General features: G+C 42.4%; 1 protein-coding gene across 6 annotated transcripts in view; it reads right to left on the bottom strand.

Annotated features, from left to right (window-relative positions):
* The window catches only part of ANKFY1 (ankyrin repeat and FYVE domain containing 1), a 35988-nt gene extending 16028 nt beyond the window's left edge, over positions 1 to 19960 (bottom strand). For 3 of the 6 annotated variants that reach the window (XR_015703425.1, XR_015703426.1, XM_087751553.1), the window contains exons 1-11: positions 18887 to 19959; positions 13474 to 13687; positions 11793 to 11911; positions 9315 to 9450; positions 7645 to 7768; positions 5960 to 6109; positions 4883 to 5048; positions 2579 to 2783; positions 1763 to 1831; positions 825 to 1024; positions 295 to 392 (exon numbers count right to left, since the gene is read on the bottom strand). Coding sequence is in view for 4 of the 6 variants with exons in the window: in XM_087751553.1 (XP_087607679.1) it covers positions 295 to 392; positions 825 to 1024; positions 1763 to 1831; positions 2579 to 2783; positions 4883 to 5048; positions 5960 to 6109; positions 7645 to 7768; positions 9315 to 9450; positions 11793 to 11911; positions 13474 to 13687; positions 18887 to 18896 (1491 nt within the window). In the remaining 2 variants the exon portion in view is untranslated. Of the gene's footprint in view, positions 1 to 294; positions 393 to 824; positions 1025 to 1762; positions 1832 to 2578; positions 2784 to 4882; positions 5049 to 5959; positions 6110 to 7644; positions 7769 to 9314; positions 9451 to 11460; positions 11573 to 11792; positions 11912 to 13473; positions 13688 to 18886 lie in introns of those variants that run through there. The other 3 variants (XM_087751554.1, XM_087751555.1, XM_087751556.1) reach the window with 3 other exon arrangements.
* Positions 19961 to 20899: the final 939 nt, after the last annotated feature.

Genomic DNA, 20899 nt, shown 5'->3' with positions numbered 1-20899 from the left:
GTGTCCTAGTAGCTGAAGCTCCTTAGGACTTTCAAGCTTCAAGAGTTAGCCTATATTGAGGCCTTTATTACAACAGGCACTGAAGGAAGTGTTAAAAGCATGTTAAAAATGAGTGATGCCATGAGAATGTAACAGTTGTCCGATCACTAGTAAATATCTGAAAACATGCAAAAGGCTCAGCAGGTGTTCCAACTTGCTTTAAGCTATGGTTAGCAATGAGATAGCATCTCTGCTATCTTTCTCAAGAGAAATAAGGAAACTTTCAGACTACAGTCTATAAGTTTCTGCATTTACCCATTTGTTTTGGTGGTTGACTTTTGCTCCATGAGTTGCTAGGAAGAGAGAAGCTGCCTCATTTCCTGCACCAGCTGCCCTCTGAAGCAAGCAGTTTCCTAAAGAAAAACCATGAACACTGTTAATAGAGTGCTATTCCAACCACACTTTGATACTAACAAGTGTGCTAGCACCTTCTCCACTACCTTACAACATTAAAATTCAAAGCCAACAAGGAAAATCCTACCTACTAGTAGTCCCCTTGCAATGCTGGACTGTCATGTGCGCTACCATTTAGCAATTACACATTTTGAAACTGTAAAGATGACATTAGGACCTGGCAAGGAGTCCAGATTTTCTGTCACTTCCTGCAAGTCAAGCTCAGCTTGAGACCTGTCAGTGTTCCAACTCCGGGTAAAGCTACTACCACCTACCATTTATTATGCAGCAAATGCTGTTGAAACCTCATTCAGCTCCTCAGAGTGCAGTTAGCATTAAGCAATTAACTTACAAGCCTTCTACCTACACGGAAATACAAACCTCTGTTTTACCTGTTACTGTGTCTGGAGCATCTGTATTGCTGCCTCGTTGGATCAGCCTTGCTGCAAAACTGTTCTCATCAAATGAGGTTCCATTTACAACAGGGGCATCCTCAAAAGGGTTTACAGACTGATCAGACGACACAGTGATATACTGAACTGCAAGCCACAGAGCTGTGCTTCCTTCATGATCCTTCAGCTCCAAGTCTAGTCTAAAAATAAGAGTTAATGTTCCCCAATTTATACCTTAAAAAGTGGTCCCCAATGCAGCTTAAGTTTCAAGTGTCTGAACAGCTGTACTAGCTTATCTAATACCTCGCTGACAACTTTTGCTTGCCAAGAAGCCTACTATAGCTCCAGTTACTTCAGAGAATTTATGAATACTCTGAAACAAGCCAGACACCTTTTAGTGACTACTAGATTTAAGCTCATTGCTCCTAGAAGTGTGGCCCTGGTAGATTTGGGCTCTCACTAAACATAACAAATAGGCAAATCCTCTTCTATTTGGGTAAATTGTATACAAGAACTGCAAATTCAACTACAAAGAAACTGAGTCAAATGAAGTATTCTGCTTCATCACCCTAAGAAGTCACCTGTATTAGCTTTAAGCAGCACCCAAGTTCAACTCAAGAATATATTCAGACATTTTAAGAGTCTTTTACTCCTTTTAGCTCCACTACAAATGAAGTTATTGCTGCCTTATTTCACCTAGCCCTCTTTGAAAAACACTGAGATGCAGTTTGCTTCCAGTTTCAGTAGGGCAAAAACTTACTTGGCTTCTGGCATTGTTCTGGCATCTTAAGTTATGCAAACCTTTTACACTTTTGCATCCCAAGCCTATTGCTAGCCTTATAATAAGGCAAAAAGGCATAGAAGAGTTGTTAAACCAGTTTTCACACCTTCACTGTGCAACGTAACCTCAGTGTATTTTACATTTAAGTGAGACTTACTGTTTGCACTGGAGAAGCTGACTGAATACAGGTTCATTCCTGACCACAATTGACACATGTAATGGGGTCCTGCAATTGGAGCAAAGTACAGTTACATTAGTAATAAGCGAGATGCTTAAGATTTTGCCCATGGTCACCAACAAGCCCATACAGATTTATGCAGCTAACTTTTGTCTCTGCTTTCAGAAGGGCACCAGCACTTCTTGAAAGAGCAATCTACCCTTTTAGTGGACATGACTCCAACTAATTTAGTAGTAAGCAACTCTTTACACTAACATAATATCTAACCTTCAAGGAAAAAGAAGAGCTTGACCTGTCAGAACTGAGTAGCTGATATACTCCAAGTCTTCTATACCATTTTATGTACTTCTTTGACAGCCCAAAGCAGTTTACAGGCCCTATAATTCAGATAAACATACTGCAGATACTGGCTCTTTGAGATAATTCCAGTTTCACTGACAGCTTCAAAGAGAAGTACCTTTCAGGAATACTATTTGTCATCTTAGTTTGCTTGCTTTACTGTTCAGTGATTCAATAAAGGCAAATTAATTGTGTGCCATGTGCTCCAACATAATCAACTCACCTCAGCTTTCTATATCTGGGCTTAGTCACGACAGGGTACCATTCAGCCTGCACAGCTTTCCACTTTGAGTGCTACCCACAGGTCTCAAACTGGATTAATGAATTCATCTTTCCTGCTTCCAATATCACCTGCACTTCACTGACAGACCTGAGCAGCTTCCTAGCGGGCTGCATCTAATCACTACAGTATTATCTGTTAAACTGGTAACAGACTTTACTTCACCCAGTGTTTACCTTCCTTTGCTGTCCTGCATATTTGGATTGGCTCCTGCCTGTAAGAGGGACTCTGCTATCTGTGCCATCTCTGCCATGACATCTGGCAAATGCTTCTTGGGGCTGTATGATGCCACAAGGTGCAGAGGAGTCTCCTGGTCTCCCAGTGTAGCAGCATTCACACGGGCACCGTTTTTAATAAGAAAGTTTGCAGCAAATTTATCTCCTTTTGTGAAACAAAATAAGGTTATTTATGGATACAACTGGAACCATATATACAAGTCCAGAAAATGGATACACATGATTTCCCTCTATACCATTCAACCATTCCAATACAAGCATCCGCTCTTAGAATGCCTTAGCAATAGGTAACTTCAAGAACACTTCACTGCAAAGTCAGGATTAAAATATTTCATAACAGAGTGTTTTGACCAGAGGTTACACGTGACCCAAGTTCACACACTAGTTTACTTGCTATGGTGAGAGTGAGTTTGCTAGTTCCTCTATCAAGACAAATCCATTGCTGCTTTAATGCACAATTGGACAAATGGTGAGACTAAACATACAAGTAGTTTTTGAACAAAAGGTACTATTCCAGGACAACAGTCAGAAGTGTGTAGTTGAAGTTAGTCATCATCTGCTCAGTATTGCTACATAAACAAGCAATAACACAGCCTTTGCTCTTGAAAGTTTAGGCCCCATGGTATATAGGGTAAGGGCTTCAACAGTTAGGACCCACCACGCATGGCATTCCTAAGAACTCCCTCTCGAGAGCTTCTCAGAAGTCAGAACTTAGGCCCGCTTCAGTACATGAAACCTTGGACTTGAAACACCACGACGCAGAGAATGACTTCAGGATAATACTAATTCCCCTTACTCCAAAGACTACTTTGAATAGACATATTCACAAGTTTCTCCATTCTTGCATTCAGGAGAAGCACAAAGATGACTGTTTGTCTGTACAAGCAATACAGATTACTGTATTAGCTCTGCCAGCAAAAACCAAAATCCCATTTTCTGATTTCCATATCTGCCATTCCCCCACTTTCCAGTGATCATAAGATATAAGAATCACGTGGCAAGTTCAGACAATTTGCTTTAGCTCCATTTCCAGAACACGTGATTGTTAACAGTGATTAATTCACTGAAGCTTTGGTTACTGAAAAGCAAGCTTTCATTCTCAGAGCTCTAGCTTAGACTGAAAGCAGACATTAGAACTAGAGGACAAATCCTAGTGTTAAGTATGAAGAGCAGCCTGCTGCAATCTTTCTAGTGCTTTATAGGGCTGCAGCCATCTCAACACTGACCTATGCCTAGAAGGTCTCCTACTCCTGCTGCTGAAGTTTCATTCACAGGATCAGACACCAGCATTACCCTGTTTAGATATGCAGGAGATTAAAGGAAGAAGTCAGGAGCTGTAGTTTGAGCTCACAAAACAAACTACTTTTAAGAGTCCAAAAGAGCTTGCTGTTAAAAATAAACTTATGCTTTTAATTTGTAGCACTACAATACCCGTGAGATACAGTCACAGGTAAGGTCCTGTTGTGCTTGGTGCTCTGGAACAAAGCTGCCAAAGATATCATTGCAGGCAACCAGCAGCACAAGGCACTCACTACAAATTTTTACCAGGCTTTGGCCATAGGCCAGGACGCTGCTGCTCCAAAGCCTTCAGAGTACTGCAGCCACAGCAACCATGTCTCCTAAGATGCATTTTCCACTCTAAGGTGGAGAACAGCTCAAGATAATCATGTAGTTGTACTCAGACTCCGCTCTGATAACTGGGCTACTATTCACCAGAGCTTTGAAGATATTCAGACTGGCATAGAAACACTTCCACCTGCTCATCATCTTCCAGCCAGTTCTTCCTCCCCTAAAACTGCCACCCAGTAACAAGAACCCTTGTTGTTAACCATAATCACAAAGAAGCGTATGCTGCATTCCACCCAGGTCTAGAAAAAGGCTTCATCTTTATTTGTGACTAGGCTGTCATGCTTGATTCAACTATTTTCAGAAAGACATTGTGTTGTCAAATTAGAATATTCTCAGTATCTCCCTACATTTCTTCCTTTAGCAGACAATACTCTACTAGATTGCTTCTGGATGTCATGTAGTATAAGTTTAGTTCACCAGCCAGCAGGCTAGCTTTCAGATCCCAAAGAGTTTGTTTTTAAGTTTAAAAAAAGAAATAGGACAAAGTTCATCCTTGACTACAATTTTCTAACTGAAGTGTCAACTACCAAGTGACACAGGAATAGACTTTGGAACATATATATTGCACACTGGGAAAAACTGCAAGTTAATAAGGCTTCATATCTATTTACTTACCTCTTTGGATGGCTTTATGTAATAGACTCCAGCCTCTCTTGTCTGCCCTATCTACGTCAGCCTTATAGTTGACCAGTGTAGTTGCAATACTCTCCAGTCTTTGGGCAAGGGCTAGATCCAAAGCAAGATCTCCATTGTGATCCAATTCATTGAGCTTCCCAGGAAGCTACAATACAAGTTCAGTCAACTGACATTAGAGGTATGCTCACCAGTCCAACATAATATTTTAACATCCTGTTCAACTATCACAATTAGACCTTCAGCTCTAATGCAAAATGATAGTGTTGCATTTAGGTGAGTGCATCTTACACAGGAAAACAATCAGAAGACTAGCATCTCCACATGCAAGTCTACCCAGAGGGCTGTTCAATGAGAAAACAGGAGTTCTGTTTGCAAGCCTTGTTTAACTCAGAGGAAGCAAGACTAGTACACTCTTAAAAGATACTGCCTATATATAGTACTAGGATGAATTATTCAATTATTCCTTCAAGATACCTCAAATCCAAAATGGATTAGCAGCTAAGGGTGCTAAGTACTGCTACTACAGTCTCAGATTCCAATTAGGATTTGGGGAATCTTAAAGGACTAATTAAATAATTCTTGATAATTAATACTTGAATAATTCTTCCTTCCCCCTTGTTGGGGGACAACTTATTTGCTAAGTGTTTAGAGTGTTCATCCAAACAGAACAAATACCTGTTGATTCAAACATTCAATAGAAGAGGAAAAGCATTTGTTCAAAAGAAGTGATGCTTACTGAACTGCCATGAAGCAGCAAAGTTGACAATTATACCATTGAACTTCAAATGTGCATCACAGTATCAAGTATTGGATTTTATTAGATACAATCTGTTGCATGCAAGATGTTTTCAGAAGTGATTCGTAACACTTGATTATGTCTTTATGGAGCCTTTACCACTAGACCTCCATTATATACATAGAAGTAGCTATGGCAATGATAAACATGCAAATAAGAATTAGTGACAAAAATCAATAACAAGGTTCAGACTAGCAATTAGGAACTAGTTATTTGGAACACCAAATTCTAGAAAACAGATCAAGTCAGTCTCACTATACCTGTGAATCCATTTCAATAAGATACAAAAAGACTACATCTTCTCTCTCAACTTTAATAGCCTTATGTAAAGGATATTCTGTCTTTGACTTGAACATTTTATACAATAACTGAGCACTCATGCTACTGAAGTCTTCTTTACGCAAGTCATCCTAGAAGCAATAAAAAAGAAAAGGGTAAGCAATACTCCTATTTTATTTATAAACAAGGCATCGCACAATGTAATTATGAAGTTCACAAAACAAGTTCAGTTAAAAGCTCCATTTTGATAACATCACAACAAGCAGGAACAATCCAAGATAGCCTTTTAAGACTATGAAGAAACACTCAGGAAGTTTTACACCTTACATTTTAGTTTCAAGATCAGTTTGTGAAATTTCTCTTTCCTTTTGTCTACAGACATGGAAAACTAGCATTTTACTAGACATTACAGTAGATTAACATCTAGTCTCTAAGCTAATTCTCTATCTGGACTTAAGGCCTACAACTATTGAAGACTGACAACTCCACAGAACTTCAAAAAAAACTCTGAATAAAAGTAAACAGAAACTTAGAAATATAAAGACTTTATGTTTAAGCTAGTGCTCATTTGACTAAACAGAAACAACCTCATGTCCAGACAGAATAGTGTCAAGAGTTAGGAGCCAGAATCAGGAAAGAGTTCAAATGGCTGACCTCCAGGTTCACATACAAGAATCTTTTTAGACATGCTCACATATTAAAGCACTCCCCTCTGCTTTGGCACTAGCCAAACAAAGAAACATCCATACCTGGATGATGCATTTTAGATTTATAATACCTTAAATCCTCACACACTAGTCTGCTGTTGACAAGTCCTATATCCATTACACAGTTAATCAAACTTTCCTCAAAATAACAGATCAGAGCAAAGGAAACTTTCCAGTCAGTTGCAAGACTCCTTGCCACTCCCTCCATTACAGAAGATAAACGCTTCCCTGGATTATTTTTAGAATTAAAAGCAGGCCTGGGATTTGTGATCTGTATAGACAGAGACCAACTACGGATGAACTTCTAAACAGTTCAGAGTCCAGATTTGATAAACAACCCTCTTGCTCAGTAGAATACAGTCCCTTTGGTTTGGCTCATGTTTAGGAAAGTAAGACGCTTTTTACAGTGAAGTATTTCCAGTGACCAGAACAACTCTTCAGCCTATAAGCTATTTCCCCCAGTCAAGACATTCACACCAAGACAGACAACAGACATAACCTCTAAAGACAACAAAAAAAACCTTAGAGAAGGAGCCATTTAATGTGCTTTGTTTCAAACACAACTATGAATTAGTATTTTAGAGAATACCAAACAACACATAGTGTCAAAAGCACATATTATAAAGATAACTGAGACAGATGGTGTCCTGGGAAAAGTCACTCCTGCCTCAGAAGAAGCCCCTTCACTCACACCAGGCAGCAGGGCAGGAAGATTTAACAGCATTTATCAACACTGCTGCTCCTTGCAAACATATAAGGGTCAGCATAACAGGTCACCTTAGTCACTGAAAGTTATCAGGAATCCATGTAATCCCCATCCCAACTGGAATGCCTGAATGCTAGCATACCAAGAGACACTCCTGAGGTTAGACAGTACAGTAAATTAAGCAAAATTCTACTGATTAAGTTCCTATATTCCGCAAACATTTTTCCTCTTGCTTCCTTCTGACAGTACTTACCCAATGACTAGCAATTATCTCAGCACAATAGTTCAGAAGAGTGCTAGCATTCAGCTCCTCAGCAGTCTGATAGAAACGAATGCAGTTCCTGACGTTAACTAGTGACATAACTCCTTTTTCACATCTGTCAAAATAGGAAAGCCAGTGCTCAGTAATCAGGAAACAGCCTTACTGTGAACACTCTCCCATGCTGTAATGGGGTCCTACATACTCCTTTTTCCAGATGCCAGCAGAAAATGGCTTGGTCTTGCTTTACTATAAGGCTAAGCAGCACAAACATACTTTAATTAGAAGCCCTGTAAGACAGTTTCCATAAGAGCAGACTCTTATTAGAGTCCATCTAAGCTAAGGTCCCATGATATAGCACCACACACTGCAGGAGCCTGCAAGTGGAGACAGACAGCCTAGTACTCCCAAGGGAAAAAACTGCAGTTCATTCACTGTTATAAAGTAGGGAAGATGTCTATAAGTACTACAGTGATCACAAGCAGCTTTTGTGCCAAAACTAGAAAAAGGCATGCCAAATACAGCTATTTGTTTAATAAAGAGAAGGGATAAGCTTTAACAGCAGATCCACCTAATCTTTATAGGTGTGAAGCTATTAGTCTGAGTTTATGGGAAGAAAATCCAAGTACCTCAAAATGAAGATGAAGTTAAACATGCCAGTGATCTCCAAGCAGACATTAAGACCAAAAAATGGAAATAATTGTCACCAGGTGCAGATACCTACCAAGACATCTAGTAATTACTAGTAGCATACTGTACGTGGACTTGTCACTAGGCTACCATGACCAGACAACAGCCAAGGAATGTTTAGGTAGTACAACATGAAGATGGTACAAAGGCTGGTACAAAGCTCGAAGGCAGTTTTAGCATTGGCCTTACAGATGTCAGCTTCTTTGGTCAGAAGAACTGACAGCAACTTAGTTTGCTTCATGTTGAGTCACACTTAAATCATAGTTAATTAGTGCCATGTACCACTACAGCCCCAGATGACCCCTGGACAAAAGATTACCACATCAAAGGGTACTTTATCTTTGACTAAATTCAAGGCTTCTAAGTTGTACAAAACTTGAAGAGGTTTCAATTTGTACATTCAGGCTTCTCATTAACTCTAAATGGTTATTTAGAGCATTATATACATTCAAGATAGAATCCAGCCCCTACTAGAATGGTGTAATCATAATCTCTTCAAAATGGCAAAGCACTGTACTGTTAATTTAACCTTCTTTACAAAAAAGTTGCCATCAAGATGCACAGAACAACAGCTATTTAAGTTAAAAGTTTTTCACTTGTGGTATTTTAATACCACAAGCTACTTGCCATTGACCCTTCCTAGCATTCTCTTTAACAATTTCTTTCTTGCAGCTCTCTAGAGCTTGTTACTAACCTACTGACCTCTATTTCCTCTTAATGCCAAATTAGGGTTATTAGTTTGACTGGGAGAAGAACTGGAAAGCAAACATAAGAGCTATGAGAAAAACTGCTACAGTTTAACTGTAGTGCAAGGCTTCATTTCCTGTGATCAACTGAATGTCATACTGTATTATTGAAAACGTCAAGAGTTTGAAAAGCAAAATTTTATATCCAATTGCAGCAGCTATCATCTTATTTCTATTCAAACAAGGTTGAAGAGTTCAAGAAGATTCGCTGTATTTACCAAGACTCACCTTTCCCTAAGCAGCTGGAGCTGAAATTTATTAGCTAGTTTCATGAGCTCTGTCAAGAAGATATCATCTTCTCTTAGCTCAAGTTCATCTGTGTAGATCCATCGCAACATTGCCATGGTTACCTCTGGGTCAGCATCTGGTACAGGGAGCAACAGGGATTAATAAAATACTCAAAGAACAATCGCCTATTCAAGTACTTGCTATTCCTCTGACTGTTAAAGTCACAGCTACCATGATAGCCTCGTTGAAACTACTGCTTTAGTTCAATCAAAAATGTCAAAACAGAGGCAAAACTAGTAACAACACCGGTACCAAGCAGGAAAACCTTTTTTCCATTAGAACACTGTGCAGAATGCAGGGAGCCCTATAACATCTATCTGCTACACAAATATTGCATATTTAGGGGCCAGTGATGCCCCTTTTAAAGTCTTCGGTCCCTCACATACGGCTAAATCCACATCTACACCTGACAAGCACAAATCCCCTTTTCAATTTAAGAATCCTCCCTCTTTTATATTATAGCCATATGTTATGAAGTGTTGCATTCTAATAAAGGTACTTACACCTTGGTAATGACTACAAAGTACTTAAAACTGCTGGAAACCATATCTAGGAAAGGTACAAAAGAGTCAGTTTAAGAAGCTGGTTAGATCTCAGGTGTTTACAGCACTGATCACAGGCCTGATGTTTTTTACACAGCAAGAAAAATAGAAACCTACAGCACAGGACATGAGATATAAGCCCGATGGCCAGGGACCTTTGTCACATAGTCAGAAGTATAGTGACAATCCTGCTTACAAGGATGTAGATGAGAATTACTCCACAACATAAGATGAGACCAATTACAACAAAAAATACCATTCATTTAGAAAAATAGTATTAGTCCCTTAAGCTCTTTTGTTTGTCTTTAAAACAAAAGCATACATGTTTAAGACCCTGAAATACCCATCCTGAAAACATCTCCTTTGCAAATAATCTGGGGCAACCCTCCATGTAGAGTACCAGACAGTACTTGGCATAGCATGTAGGCTGCCTCCTAAGAAACAGAAGGTTTTAGTAAGGCAACTATCTTTTGCTGAACTTGAAGTAGTCAAAACCTACTTGAGCTGTAATACCAGCTCTGCCTTGGCAGAGATCAGAGTTCATTTTCTCCCTACCAAGAGAACCTGTGTTACTCTCTTTCCACTCTTCTTAAAGAGTAGAAAATTCTGCAGATTACATGAACTCTAAAAACACTCAATTTTAAATGCTGCCTGTATTTTGAAGTTAGGATTCAGGCAATCTTAGCTTGCAAGTTCTTAAGAGAACCTCTTAAGCAAGCCATGACAGTTTTTAAGGGAACAGCTTATTGCTTGCTACAACTATTTCATAACATAATCCTTGTGCCATTATTTTGCCCAGCGGAAAGTATCATTTACTAGCACTTATTTTAAGCATCATTCTATAACAGGAAGCGTTTGCATTGTTAAACATGCAAGACTGCAGTTACATTTGAGATTCTCGGACTAGCTTAAATATGGAGCGAGAAGAGCTATGGACAGCCACTTGCAACAAAACTACCATTAACATAAGAGCTTTTTGAATAATCTTCTGTTAGCATAGCACTCAATTTAAAAACTCCTTGGCACCTGTTTTCTTGTGGCTGCAGAAAGATCCATAAATCGTTTTGCAAGAAAGCCTATGCTGTCTTATAAAACTAGCTTGCTGTGACTTGCTTCTTTCCAGTTTGTCTGCACTTAGGATTCACGATAAGATTAAGTGCAGAAAGTGAAGCCAATGCTTAACATTCAACATGCCAGCCAGCAAACCTGCTTAACTTCATGCCTGTTTTTACTGCTCACAAATTAATTGTATAAGACTCTTCTATACTGTTAAGCACAGAAGAAAACCCTGTCAAGAGGTTCAATCTGCAGAAACACTGCCCAGTGTGAGTACATGCAAGAAACAGCTACAGCAGAACAAAACACCATCTCGCAGAAGACTTTTATAAAACTTCTCTTCCTCACCTATTTTGCAAAGGTATCAAAGTGCCAAAGCAAGTAACTTTTTAATAACAATCAGTATTTGTATTCATTTCCCACACACACTATGGTAACAAGAAGCAAGGTATTTCCATGACACACTTCAGAGAAATTATGCACACTACCTCAAAAAGCCCTGTCCTTAGAAAGGAAGAAGTCAAGCTCCTCCAAATAGATTTGTTTTTCATTATGTTTAGTTGACTCTAGAAAAGACAAACAGGCCACCATTCTCAACCCCTGTTCATTAAAGAGAAAGAAGGTAGGTTATTGATTTAACTAGCACTAACACCAAGTTCACAAGCGTACTACCATGTTACAGAAACAGAGCTCCATAATTAATGGATTAAGCACCACTTTTTGTGGACAGTATAGTCTGAAAGGTACCTTTTCCCAACAGGCCCTCTCATCAGTCATCCTAAAGGCAATCTAAGCATCATACTACTAAGGAATGACTGACCTGACAGATCCAGCTCCTCTGTTGAGGCGAGGTTGGCAAGACTCCACGTATCACTGCGTGCCGCCAAGACAAATTTGTGAGCACTGATGTGCTTGTCCCCAACCTTTATCTTCAGATCACTGATAAGAGAGAAAAAAGCACATACATGTATAATGCAGGCTTCCTCTGTGCTTAGATACGTAGGGATTCAGCATCTCCAAAGTATCTATGTCCTGGTATCCACATTTAAGTTCAAGTTGTTTGAGACATCAAAATACATTTAATTGGTTAAGTAGAACATGTTGCCAAATGATGCAATTCTTATTTTTCTAGTGGGAAATGCAATGAGGCACTAATATTTAAAGTGCTTAGGTTGGTTTTGTTTTTTTTTGTAACCATTTCAGAATAAACTGCAAGGGAACTCTTGTAGAAGATAGGAAAATCCAACAATCTTGATGTTAAATATTTGTGCTGCAGTGTCCATACTAATCCTGTCAGCTAAGCACCAATGGTTTCAGGCAAGACCAGCAAGAGAACAAATTATATTTGGCAGTAGTCTGAGTACAAGGCAGACTCCAGGAATCCCCAGTTCCCAGGAGACCAGCTGTCAAGAACACTGATTTCATCCTGACCCCTTTAATACCAGGTTATCCTTTGTATTTAGAAAGTACCTGCCCTGTTATTTTAAAATCCCATAGCTTTTAAGTGTTCTGAGTGTGTAGGTGTATTTTCCAGACCATTTTCTAAATCAAAGCACTGCTATAAACTAAAGTGCAAAATATGGAGATGTTACTTAACAAAACTTGCATTAGGACTTGCTTCCTTTCTCTAACTAGACCAATATTCTATGCCTTTAAAACTCAAAAGCTGAACAGAATTGAAGTGATCCAGCTCTTCTGACATATGGTACCTAACAAATCTTTGACCCAGCATGCTATAATAAGTTCTTGCCAGGCACAGAGCCTTTTCTCAGGGAGGCTCCTGAAGAGATGTTAGGGGAAGGAAATTTTAATCAAAACAATATATTTTCCCCCTTACATGACTGAACTCCTTTACTATATTGGTATTGCTTTGAGTAATAGCAAAGAAATTGCTAAGTATCATTGTAGTCTCAGAACTAAATCAGTTAAGGGATCTAGAGTATTGAAGGTGATCCTTAATGTGCCTATGGAAAAGAAACCATTAAACCTAATCTTGTATTGAGATTCAAAGATACAATATCATTTATACCAGTAAGTCACACATACCACTGTCTAAGACCTGTTAGATCATAAAACCAGACAAGCCAATTTCATCAGGCTTCTTTACACACAACAGGAACACAGAACTGGTTTCGAGGACATATCCTCTCAAGAAAGGAGGGCTTTCCAGTTGGTAGAAGATACATCATGTAATTAATCCATCAACTAGGTATAGATCAGTTTAAAATGACTTCTGTTGACAGTGAAAATGGTTGGTTTTCTTTAAACTTGTCTTAAATGTCAGTCTCAGAGGTGAACTTCTACTTACAGTGCTCTTGATTCAAGAATTGGATTCAGTGTGCTACCCAATCTTAGCCTGCTCTTCCAACTACAATTGCAACTGAGGACCCTATTCATACCAGGCAGTAGAGAAAGAATTTTCCTTGTCTAAGACTAGTACCTACTGCAGACAAAGTCAAAGGTTCCTGTAATGCCCCTTTCTCCAAAGGGGGATTTCTTACCTGTACTGCTCCTGCTGATAAAGTTCAGCTACAATGGCAAGAAGTCGACTGATGAAGGTGTCGCTGGCATTGTCTTGGTTAGCCTGGGCAGCCAGAAGATTGCATCTCCTTTCTGTATCAGCTAGTTTCTTCTGCAGCTTTACATACTCCTGGCGGAGAAGCATCAGGTGCTTTTCCAGCTTGGCCACCTCCTCTGCAGAGGCACACAGTGTTGCTACAAGGTTGAAACATGCACACCTTTTTTTTTTTTGCATCTGAGGGTAGCTTAACCCTACAAGCACATTACACATCTAGTTTAACTATGGAACACTCCAGTAAGAATCTCTCCTCTTCCACACTACTTGAGCATCTCACCCCCAATATTGAACCTTTTATTTTATATCATTGCTAGCCACAAACACATCAAAAATCATCAGAACACAGTGATAGAAGCCACTTCTAAAGGAAGTTCCTAAATCCTGTCCAGTCAGGAATGTCATAAGCTTTCTAAAACCATGGGAGTCCATGACTGTGGGAATTATGGTGGGGTAGAGGACTAACTCTTCAGTTCTTACCCATTTTTTCGGTTTAGTTAAGATGCTGTTTGACTTTACAGCCGAGGCATCAACCACAAGTCAGCATTAGAACAGTTGCTGACATACCATATCTACCTCAGAGTACTTAACTGACCTGTTTAGAACTCCTCACGCTGCCAGCTAAGAAACCCCTTAAGAAATGGCCAGAGTGGAAAGCAGATTCTCCCCAGAATCTATGTTTTAAAGGCCAAAGATATACAAAACTCTACTTACTGCGAGCACACACATATTCCTCCATGGGAGGCACTGCACTGACAAGGCATCACTACACAAGAGTCAGGTCCATGGTGGCTATTTTAATTCGGGAGTTGCACAGCAACAGCACCTGGGAATCCGATCCCTGATCAAGGATTTCCATCCCATTGCAGAACCTGCTTTTCCACCACACTTAAATAGTCACTCCACAACATGTTGTGGTAAGTTATTTCACTGAACTCAACCCAGGCCACCCATATGAAAAACCTCTACTTCACTGCTGCAAGGAAACATCTCTACAGGTGCTTAAAAACAGCCTGACTTATGAATATTTATTTATTGATTAGTTGCACAAACTATACATAGCTATCAATCATTGTGCTTGATCGATTATTGCCCCCCATCATTACGTTGATTTTCCAAATAAGGTACAAATCCAAAACCAGTCCTAAAATGAGAGGGGGCAGGGAGGAGAAGTTTGGAAGCTAGCCAATGATTTCAAGTGGGAAAGTTCCTACAAGATTACTCCCTACCAGCCAGGAATTCACTGTTCAACAATTTTTCTCAAATATTTACTAAATGTAAGTCACTACTACAAACAATGAGAAACTGAGCTCTCTTGACCAATGTTTTCTTCTTGCTTCTGTAGAAAAGTTCAACAACATAGCTGACCTTGGCCTTGCTCCAGCACAGGTCCCCAGGGGAGAGCATCCTCCTCTAGCTCAGCTGCAGACAGAATGCCTCATTTAGTCTTTCCTCTATGGACTGCTGCAGCAAATGCTCCCTCTTAAGCCCTTTAACTTAACAACTACTGTAATGGATAAACAGAAGGTAATTTACCCTATTTCACTCTTCAGTTAATACTACTTAAGCAGGTTTGCCAGTGTACTTCCTTCAACAGCCTTTTATTTAGCTCCATCCTTTAAAAGTTAATAGATATAATCTCCTTTGGCATACTTTCCTTATTCTATTGAAATATATTATGATTTCAGAATTGTGCTTACCAACACCATACCAACCCTCAAAGAGGGTTTGAAATTCTGCTCTGGTCTTTCTATCTAAAGACAAACGCAGTTTCAGTGTTCCCAGAACTAGAAGGACATGTCTCTTGAGCAATGGCTCCTTCCCAATGATTCACAAGGAAGGTGTCAAGGGTGGCACAAAGCAAGCCCTGCTGTTACAGCAGGGAGAGCAAAAGTCTGATAGGAGCCAAGAGTGATCACTGAAAGACACTGAGAACCACACCAAAAATTAATGTATGAACACCACCACTGTTCATACAGTGAGATTTTTAGGTGCCATGCAAATTCAAATGCTAGGAATAAGAAGTTGCCTGCTGAACCTCATTGCATATGTCACCTTAAAGAAATACTGCATCCTTTAGTCAAGCAATGAGAGTGTGAAGGTGGGAATAAAGAATCAGTACCAGAAGGTAACATCTCAAATACTGTCATTTTACCAAAGTCAGCTCACTGGCTCCAAACCACTCTGAAGTCAAGAGCACACAATGCAGAACCACCTCAAACCCTCAAACAGCAGTAGTTTAAGCTTTATGCATAACTGACAGTCAAGCTTGTTACTGCTGCTTCCAGGGCAATGCAAGACAATCACGACTGGCAGTGAAAGTACCTCAAAGAACTGAAGCTTTGAGAAATCTTGTTTTCAGATTAACAGCACACACCTCATGTAACCTCAGCGAGAGGGACTGAGGTATTTGCTTACTGCAAGAATTACAAGAGTTGTAAAATAAGAGTTTCTCTTATTCTACACAAGAACATGCACACCAGTTGTGTAGTAGCTACTACTGCACACTTGCAGGCAATATTTGGCCTTACAGTACATTTCAGGTGCACGTTCAAGACAGTCCTCAAAGTCCAGTTAACCAACACTCATTGCAAAACAGCAAAGCCTCAAGTTTTCCCTGTACACGGTTCATAAAGAGTTCATACTGCACTGTTGCTTCAAAAGCAAAGCCCACTCAAACTCAAGTAGAAGCATCACCACTGTTTAAACAAGTAAACCTGGAATTGTGGTGCCACTATTTACAGTCCTCAAATCTAGAAGGGGGGGGGGGGGGGGGGTGTCATTGCTTTAAAGTCAATGTAAAATGACCACTGTATCTCTAAGCTGACATTTTGACAGAATGCATACTATTGCCAGTCAACATTATCTATGACCATTCATCTGACTGTCTCCCAAGTATAATGTACAATTACTGCATGCATACACACATCTAATGAAGATCCTTGCATGAAGACACTGAAAAGACAGCCCTACTGGAAGATACCAGTAAGTCTCTGGCTAAACATGAATTCACATGCATCAGCGAACAGGATGCCTGGGTTTGGCAGAGAGTTGTACAAAAAGTGACTCCTTTTCTGAGCTCATAGTCCAGGCATAGAGTTAACAGATGGCTAGACAAGAAAATAAAAGTAGTGTTTGTTAACAGATGTCTGGCAGCTAGACCAGCATCTCATGAACTGGCAGAAGTTTATGTTACATATTGAAGACTTTAAAGAGGACTTCAGAAAAGGCTACTGTCATTTTCTAATGACACAGGCACAAAAGTCCTCAAGAGCAACTAGATAGCTGAATCCAAAGAGATAAGTAGGGAGGCAACAAGCAATGGGATGACAGATAGCACATACCAAAAACCAGAGGGAGGGTCTAGTGGAACCCATTCCATGCCCATCCCACTCACCAAGAGCAGTCACAGAAGCAATATGGATAAGCTTTTGTTTACTTATGAAGTGGACCTGAGTGAAATATTTCAGAAAAACATTATTTCCTTACGCCCTCAAGTCAGGTCCTTCGTCCACTGCTCCACACTCTGACCCCTGTTTCCCCAGGGCTGTGCAAGTTATTGCTTTCTCGTTCCTCCTCATTTTTGCACACTTATGATCTTTACCCTGACAATCATCCCAGAGTACTACAGCATACTTCCTGCTGCTCTAGGCTCAAACATTAATCCAACAGCTTTTACCCATGCCTGCATGTAAACTAGTATCCTCTGGTACTGGTGGTAGAGAGCTCTCACAGAAACCACAAAAGCAAGCTCGGCTCTTGTCTTTATAAACTGTTCAATCAATTTGTAGATAGTAATTGCAATAAATCTAATTCAGAACTTCTGCACACAGAAGCAACGCTGCTATAAGAAAAAACACTCAGCTTCTGAGCAGATGACCGCAGTTTGACAAGCTCCCTTCCTTAATAAGCCTTCACTTTTCAGCTGACTCTCCAATATCATCAGTTCTTAACTGGAAAAGTGTTGTTGCAGATAGGTACTTTGTTTGAAAGGACAAAGTGAGCCCCTCCACCTAGATATCATAAGGAATTGAGTGGGGAGAGCTAAGACTCCAGCTTGTTACTCCTGATCATGCAGATCACTCATTGGTCATGTGCTTTCTTTAGCCAAAAGATCAGAGAATTACTTGTATTAGGGAAGAATCTTTGAGAAGTACGGATGTCTGAAACAGGACTTGCATCAACTACAGGTTCATTCTGCAGAGCGGGAGCCTCAGATCCTTAAGGACCTCAGTGGGGAAAGTTTCACCTCCTGAAGACATCTTTGACATCTAACGCTCACCAGAACTGGGCCACCAAGGCTTAAAAGCAAGCCTAAGAAGCTGGTCAGCCGAATATGAAACAGTGGTATTTCAGCACACAAAGTCAGGAGTTGCTCTAAGAATTTACTAAGGCAGCTTGACTGCAGCATCCTCTTGGCTGATGCATGCCAGGAGATCAGCATCTGCTACATCCTAGTTAATCTTCCACAAGTGGTTTTAAAATTCTACTACTGTCTAGAAGTTGCACTTCAAGAGCTGAAGGCTGTGCTTTTAAGACTGGAAGTGAGAGCCTTTATTTCCTTTGTAACTTGGGGCATTTTAGCTCTGTTTGCCAACTCAGTTTCCTCCAGAGAGGAAAAGAGGAAGCTTCTGTCTTGCAGAAAGGAGTAGGACTGTAAAGATCCAAGTGTTTTTTCAAATCCCATTACCTCGGTTAAATGAATTTTGCAATGGTGTAATTGATAGCCTCCAAGCAAAACAAAAGCAGCCTAGGAGTTCTGCAGATCTCATCAGAGCCCAGATTTGACAAAAGGGCTCCCAGCACAAGCGACCAGAAGGCTGCAGCACAGCCTCTCCGCCTTACTCCAAGAAAAGCCGCCGCCCGCAGCGACCCCGAGAGACCAGGCCGGGCTCTCCTCACCCCGGCAGCCCCGGGACAGGCGGCATCACCCACCGCGGCTCCCGCCTGCCCGCCCGAGTGCGGGGAGGGAGCGGGCGGGATGTCCCAGCGAGCCCCGCACCGCCCACAGCGGCCCGGAGCCACAGCTACCCCAAAAATCCCCCTCCCGACGGGCAAAGGCGCCCGTGGCAGGCCCGCCCTGCCCCCGGGGGTGTCAGCCCGCGGGCCCGGGCAGGACAGAGCCCCCCCCCCGCCATTTCATGTCCACCTCGGGGGCGGCCTGCCCCACCCGCCGCCGGCAGGGCCGACCCAGTCCCACATAGGGGAGCAGCAGAAGCCCCACACGGGGGCTGCCCCCGGTCCCCTGCCAGCGGAGAAGCCGCCCCGACCGGCGGCGCTCCCCGTGCGCCCGGCGGCCGCGGCCCCGCCCGGCCCCTCGCCCGGGCTCCCCCCCTTACCTTCCGCCATGTTGGGTCTAGGGCCGCAGCTCTCGCGAGAGCCGCCGCCCGCCCCGCCGCCCGAGCCCGGCGCTCTCGCGAGATCAGCGCGGCTCCGCCCGCCCCTCTCCACTCCGGCCGCCGCCTGCTTTCCGCGGGAGCCGCGGGCGCGCCGGGCCCGGCCCCGCTCCGCACCGCTTTATACCGGCGGCTCCTCCCCGCCTCGGGCAGGGAACGGCCCCCTGGGAGCCGGCCGCCGGGCCCGCCCCCCGCCGGTGCTGCCCGTCTCCTCAGGAGGCGGCGGGGCCCACCGGCCCGCGCCTCTGCGCCTGAGGCGTTTCGGCCGGGAGCGGCAGGAGGCAGCCGGCGGCTGGGTTCAACGGCTCTGGCGTTTCTGTTCCCCCCCTTAGAGAAGGCGCCCTGCCCGCAAGACCCCTGGTGCTGCCTCGCGTCGGCTGGTGAAGAGCGCGACGGCCGCCTTCGCAGCAGAACGCCGAGAGAGCGGGCGGGCTGGGGCGTGCTGGAGGAAAACACCCGGCCCCCGGGGAGAGGGCGGCCGGGGCCGGGGCCTGAGGGCGGCCTGCGGGCAGCCGGGGTCCGGGCCTGAGGGCGGCCTGCGGGCAGCCGGGGCCCGGTGAGGGCGGCCTGCGCCCCACCTGCGGTTCCACCCGCACCGAAAGCCACCGTCCTGCACTGGCTTTAGCATGGCCCGAAAGCAACAGGTGCCTTCTCCCGCTCATCCAGTTCCAGTACAGCAAATGGAAGGGCCGACGTGGGTTTTCAATCTGATGGGGTCTCTTTAGCTCATAGCTATTGCTTGTATCATCCTCACTTTGGTTCCCCGCACGTACGGCTTTTGTTTCAGAGTCAACAGTCCTGGCAACTGGATCTGTGCCCAGTGGGTAAAAAGTGTGGTTGAGAGTCGAGACAGGCAATGACCACGTAACAGTAACGAGACCATTTTCTCAAGCCACCGTGTACAACGTAGGTGACCCTCGACTGTTTTCATTGCTCATGATCTTTCCTGCCTAGATGCAACAGAAATACCAAAATATTCTAGACTGATCCAACACCAATTTTTTTGTTTGCTTTAAAGAGCAAATTCCAAATAAATGTTTGAACACAGTATGCACGGTATTGTTTTACAGACATAATTTTCTCCTGACTTCATTAAGCGATCTTTGAAAAGTTGCTCTGCCTCATAAGTTTTCTGTGCCTGTTGGATAAAACAGCAAAAACAGGCCTAGACCTAGGAGAGCCACGGGCTGCAGTTTCTAGACACATCATGAAACATGACCCGTCTCATTTTTCACAGTTCAATGACATGTATACGTTTGCTATGTAGCTAACTCACACCACAGCTTTATGGGCACTATTGATCATCTTGAGGAACTGCGAGGAAACAGTTATTCCTGCCTGATCACATTTAGTCTTAGTTGAATTTCTGAGCAACAACGGAAATCGGATTTCAAACTTCTGCTATGCTTCGCATCTGGGGAAGCGGCAATCTCATCTTCTGTTGAGGATCTGCCTGGGCAGGAAGCTGTCTTATTACAGCCTCTCTTTAAAACCCAAGCGCTTTCTGGTTTGGTTTGAAATCACTCGTACATGCTTCTGAAGATACGCAGAAATTGTAAGACTTGCGCTACTCCTCTGTTTGCATTGTGATGGCACCGAACCAAGAGCAGTGCACCAGATGGTACAGACGCAGTAAAAAGTCCACCCCCCATCGGCCTACCAAAAAAACCAAAATACACTTAAAATCACTTCAGAATTAATGTTCTCCATTTATTGGTCATCTAGTTTCAATAAGCATTTTCTAGGCAGCACAGCAGGAAAGAATTTTAGCATGACAGCTGAACAGCCCTTCGGATTTTCACAGAGATCTTCTCTGATGCATAAGGGGCAGCACAGAGAAATGTAAGAAAGGAATTAGGATGGCCATACTACTTTGATATTTATTAAAATTCTATGCTTTGCTTTTCCTTTTCGCCCAGTGATGCAGTGTTATCTGGAAAGCAGGCCAGCATGTGT

Source organism: Nipponia nippon, unplaced genomic scaffold (genome assembly GCF_047370975.1).
Source record: "Nipponia nippon isolate SJK-2023a ecotype South Korea unplaced genomic scaffold, ASM4737097v1 scaffold_15, whole genome shotgun sequence".
In the NCBI taxonomy this organism is placed as follows: Eukaryota; Metazoa; Chordata; class Aves; order Pelecaniformes; family Threskiornithidae; genus Nipponia; species Nipponia nippon.
This window is presented reverse-complemented; position numbering and strand designations above follow the sequence as displayed.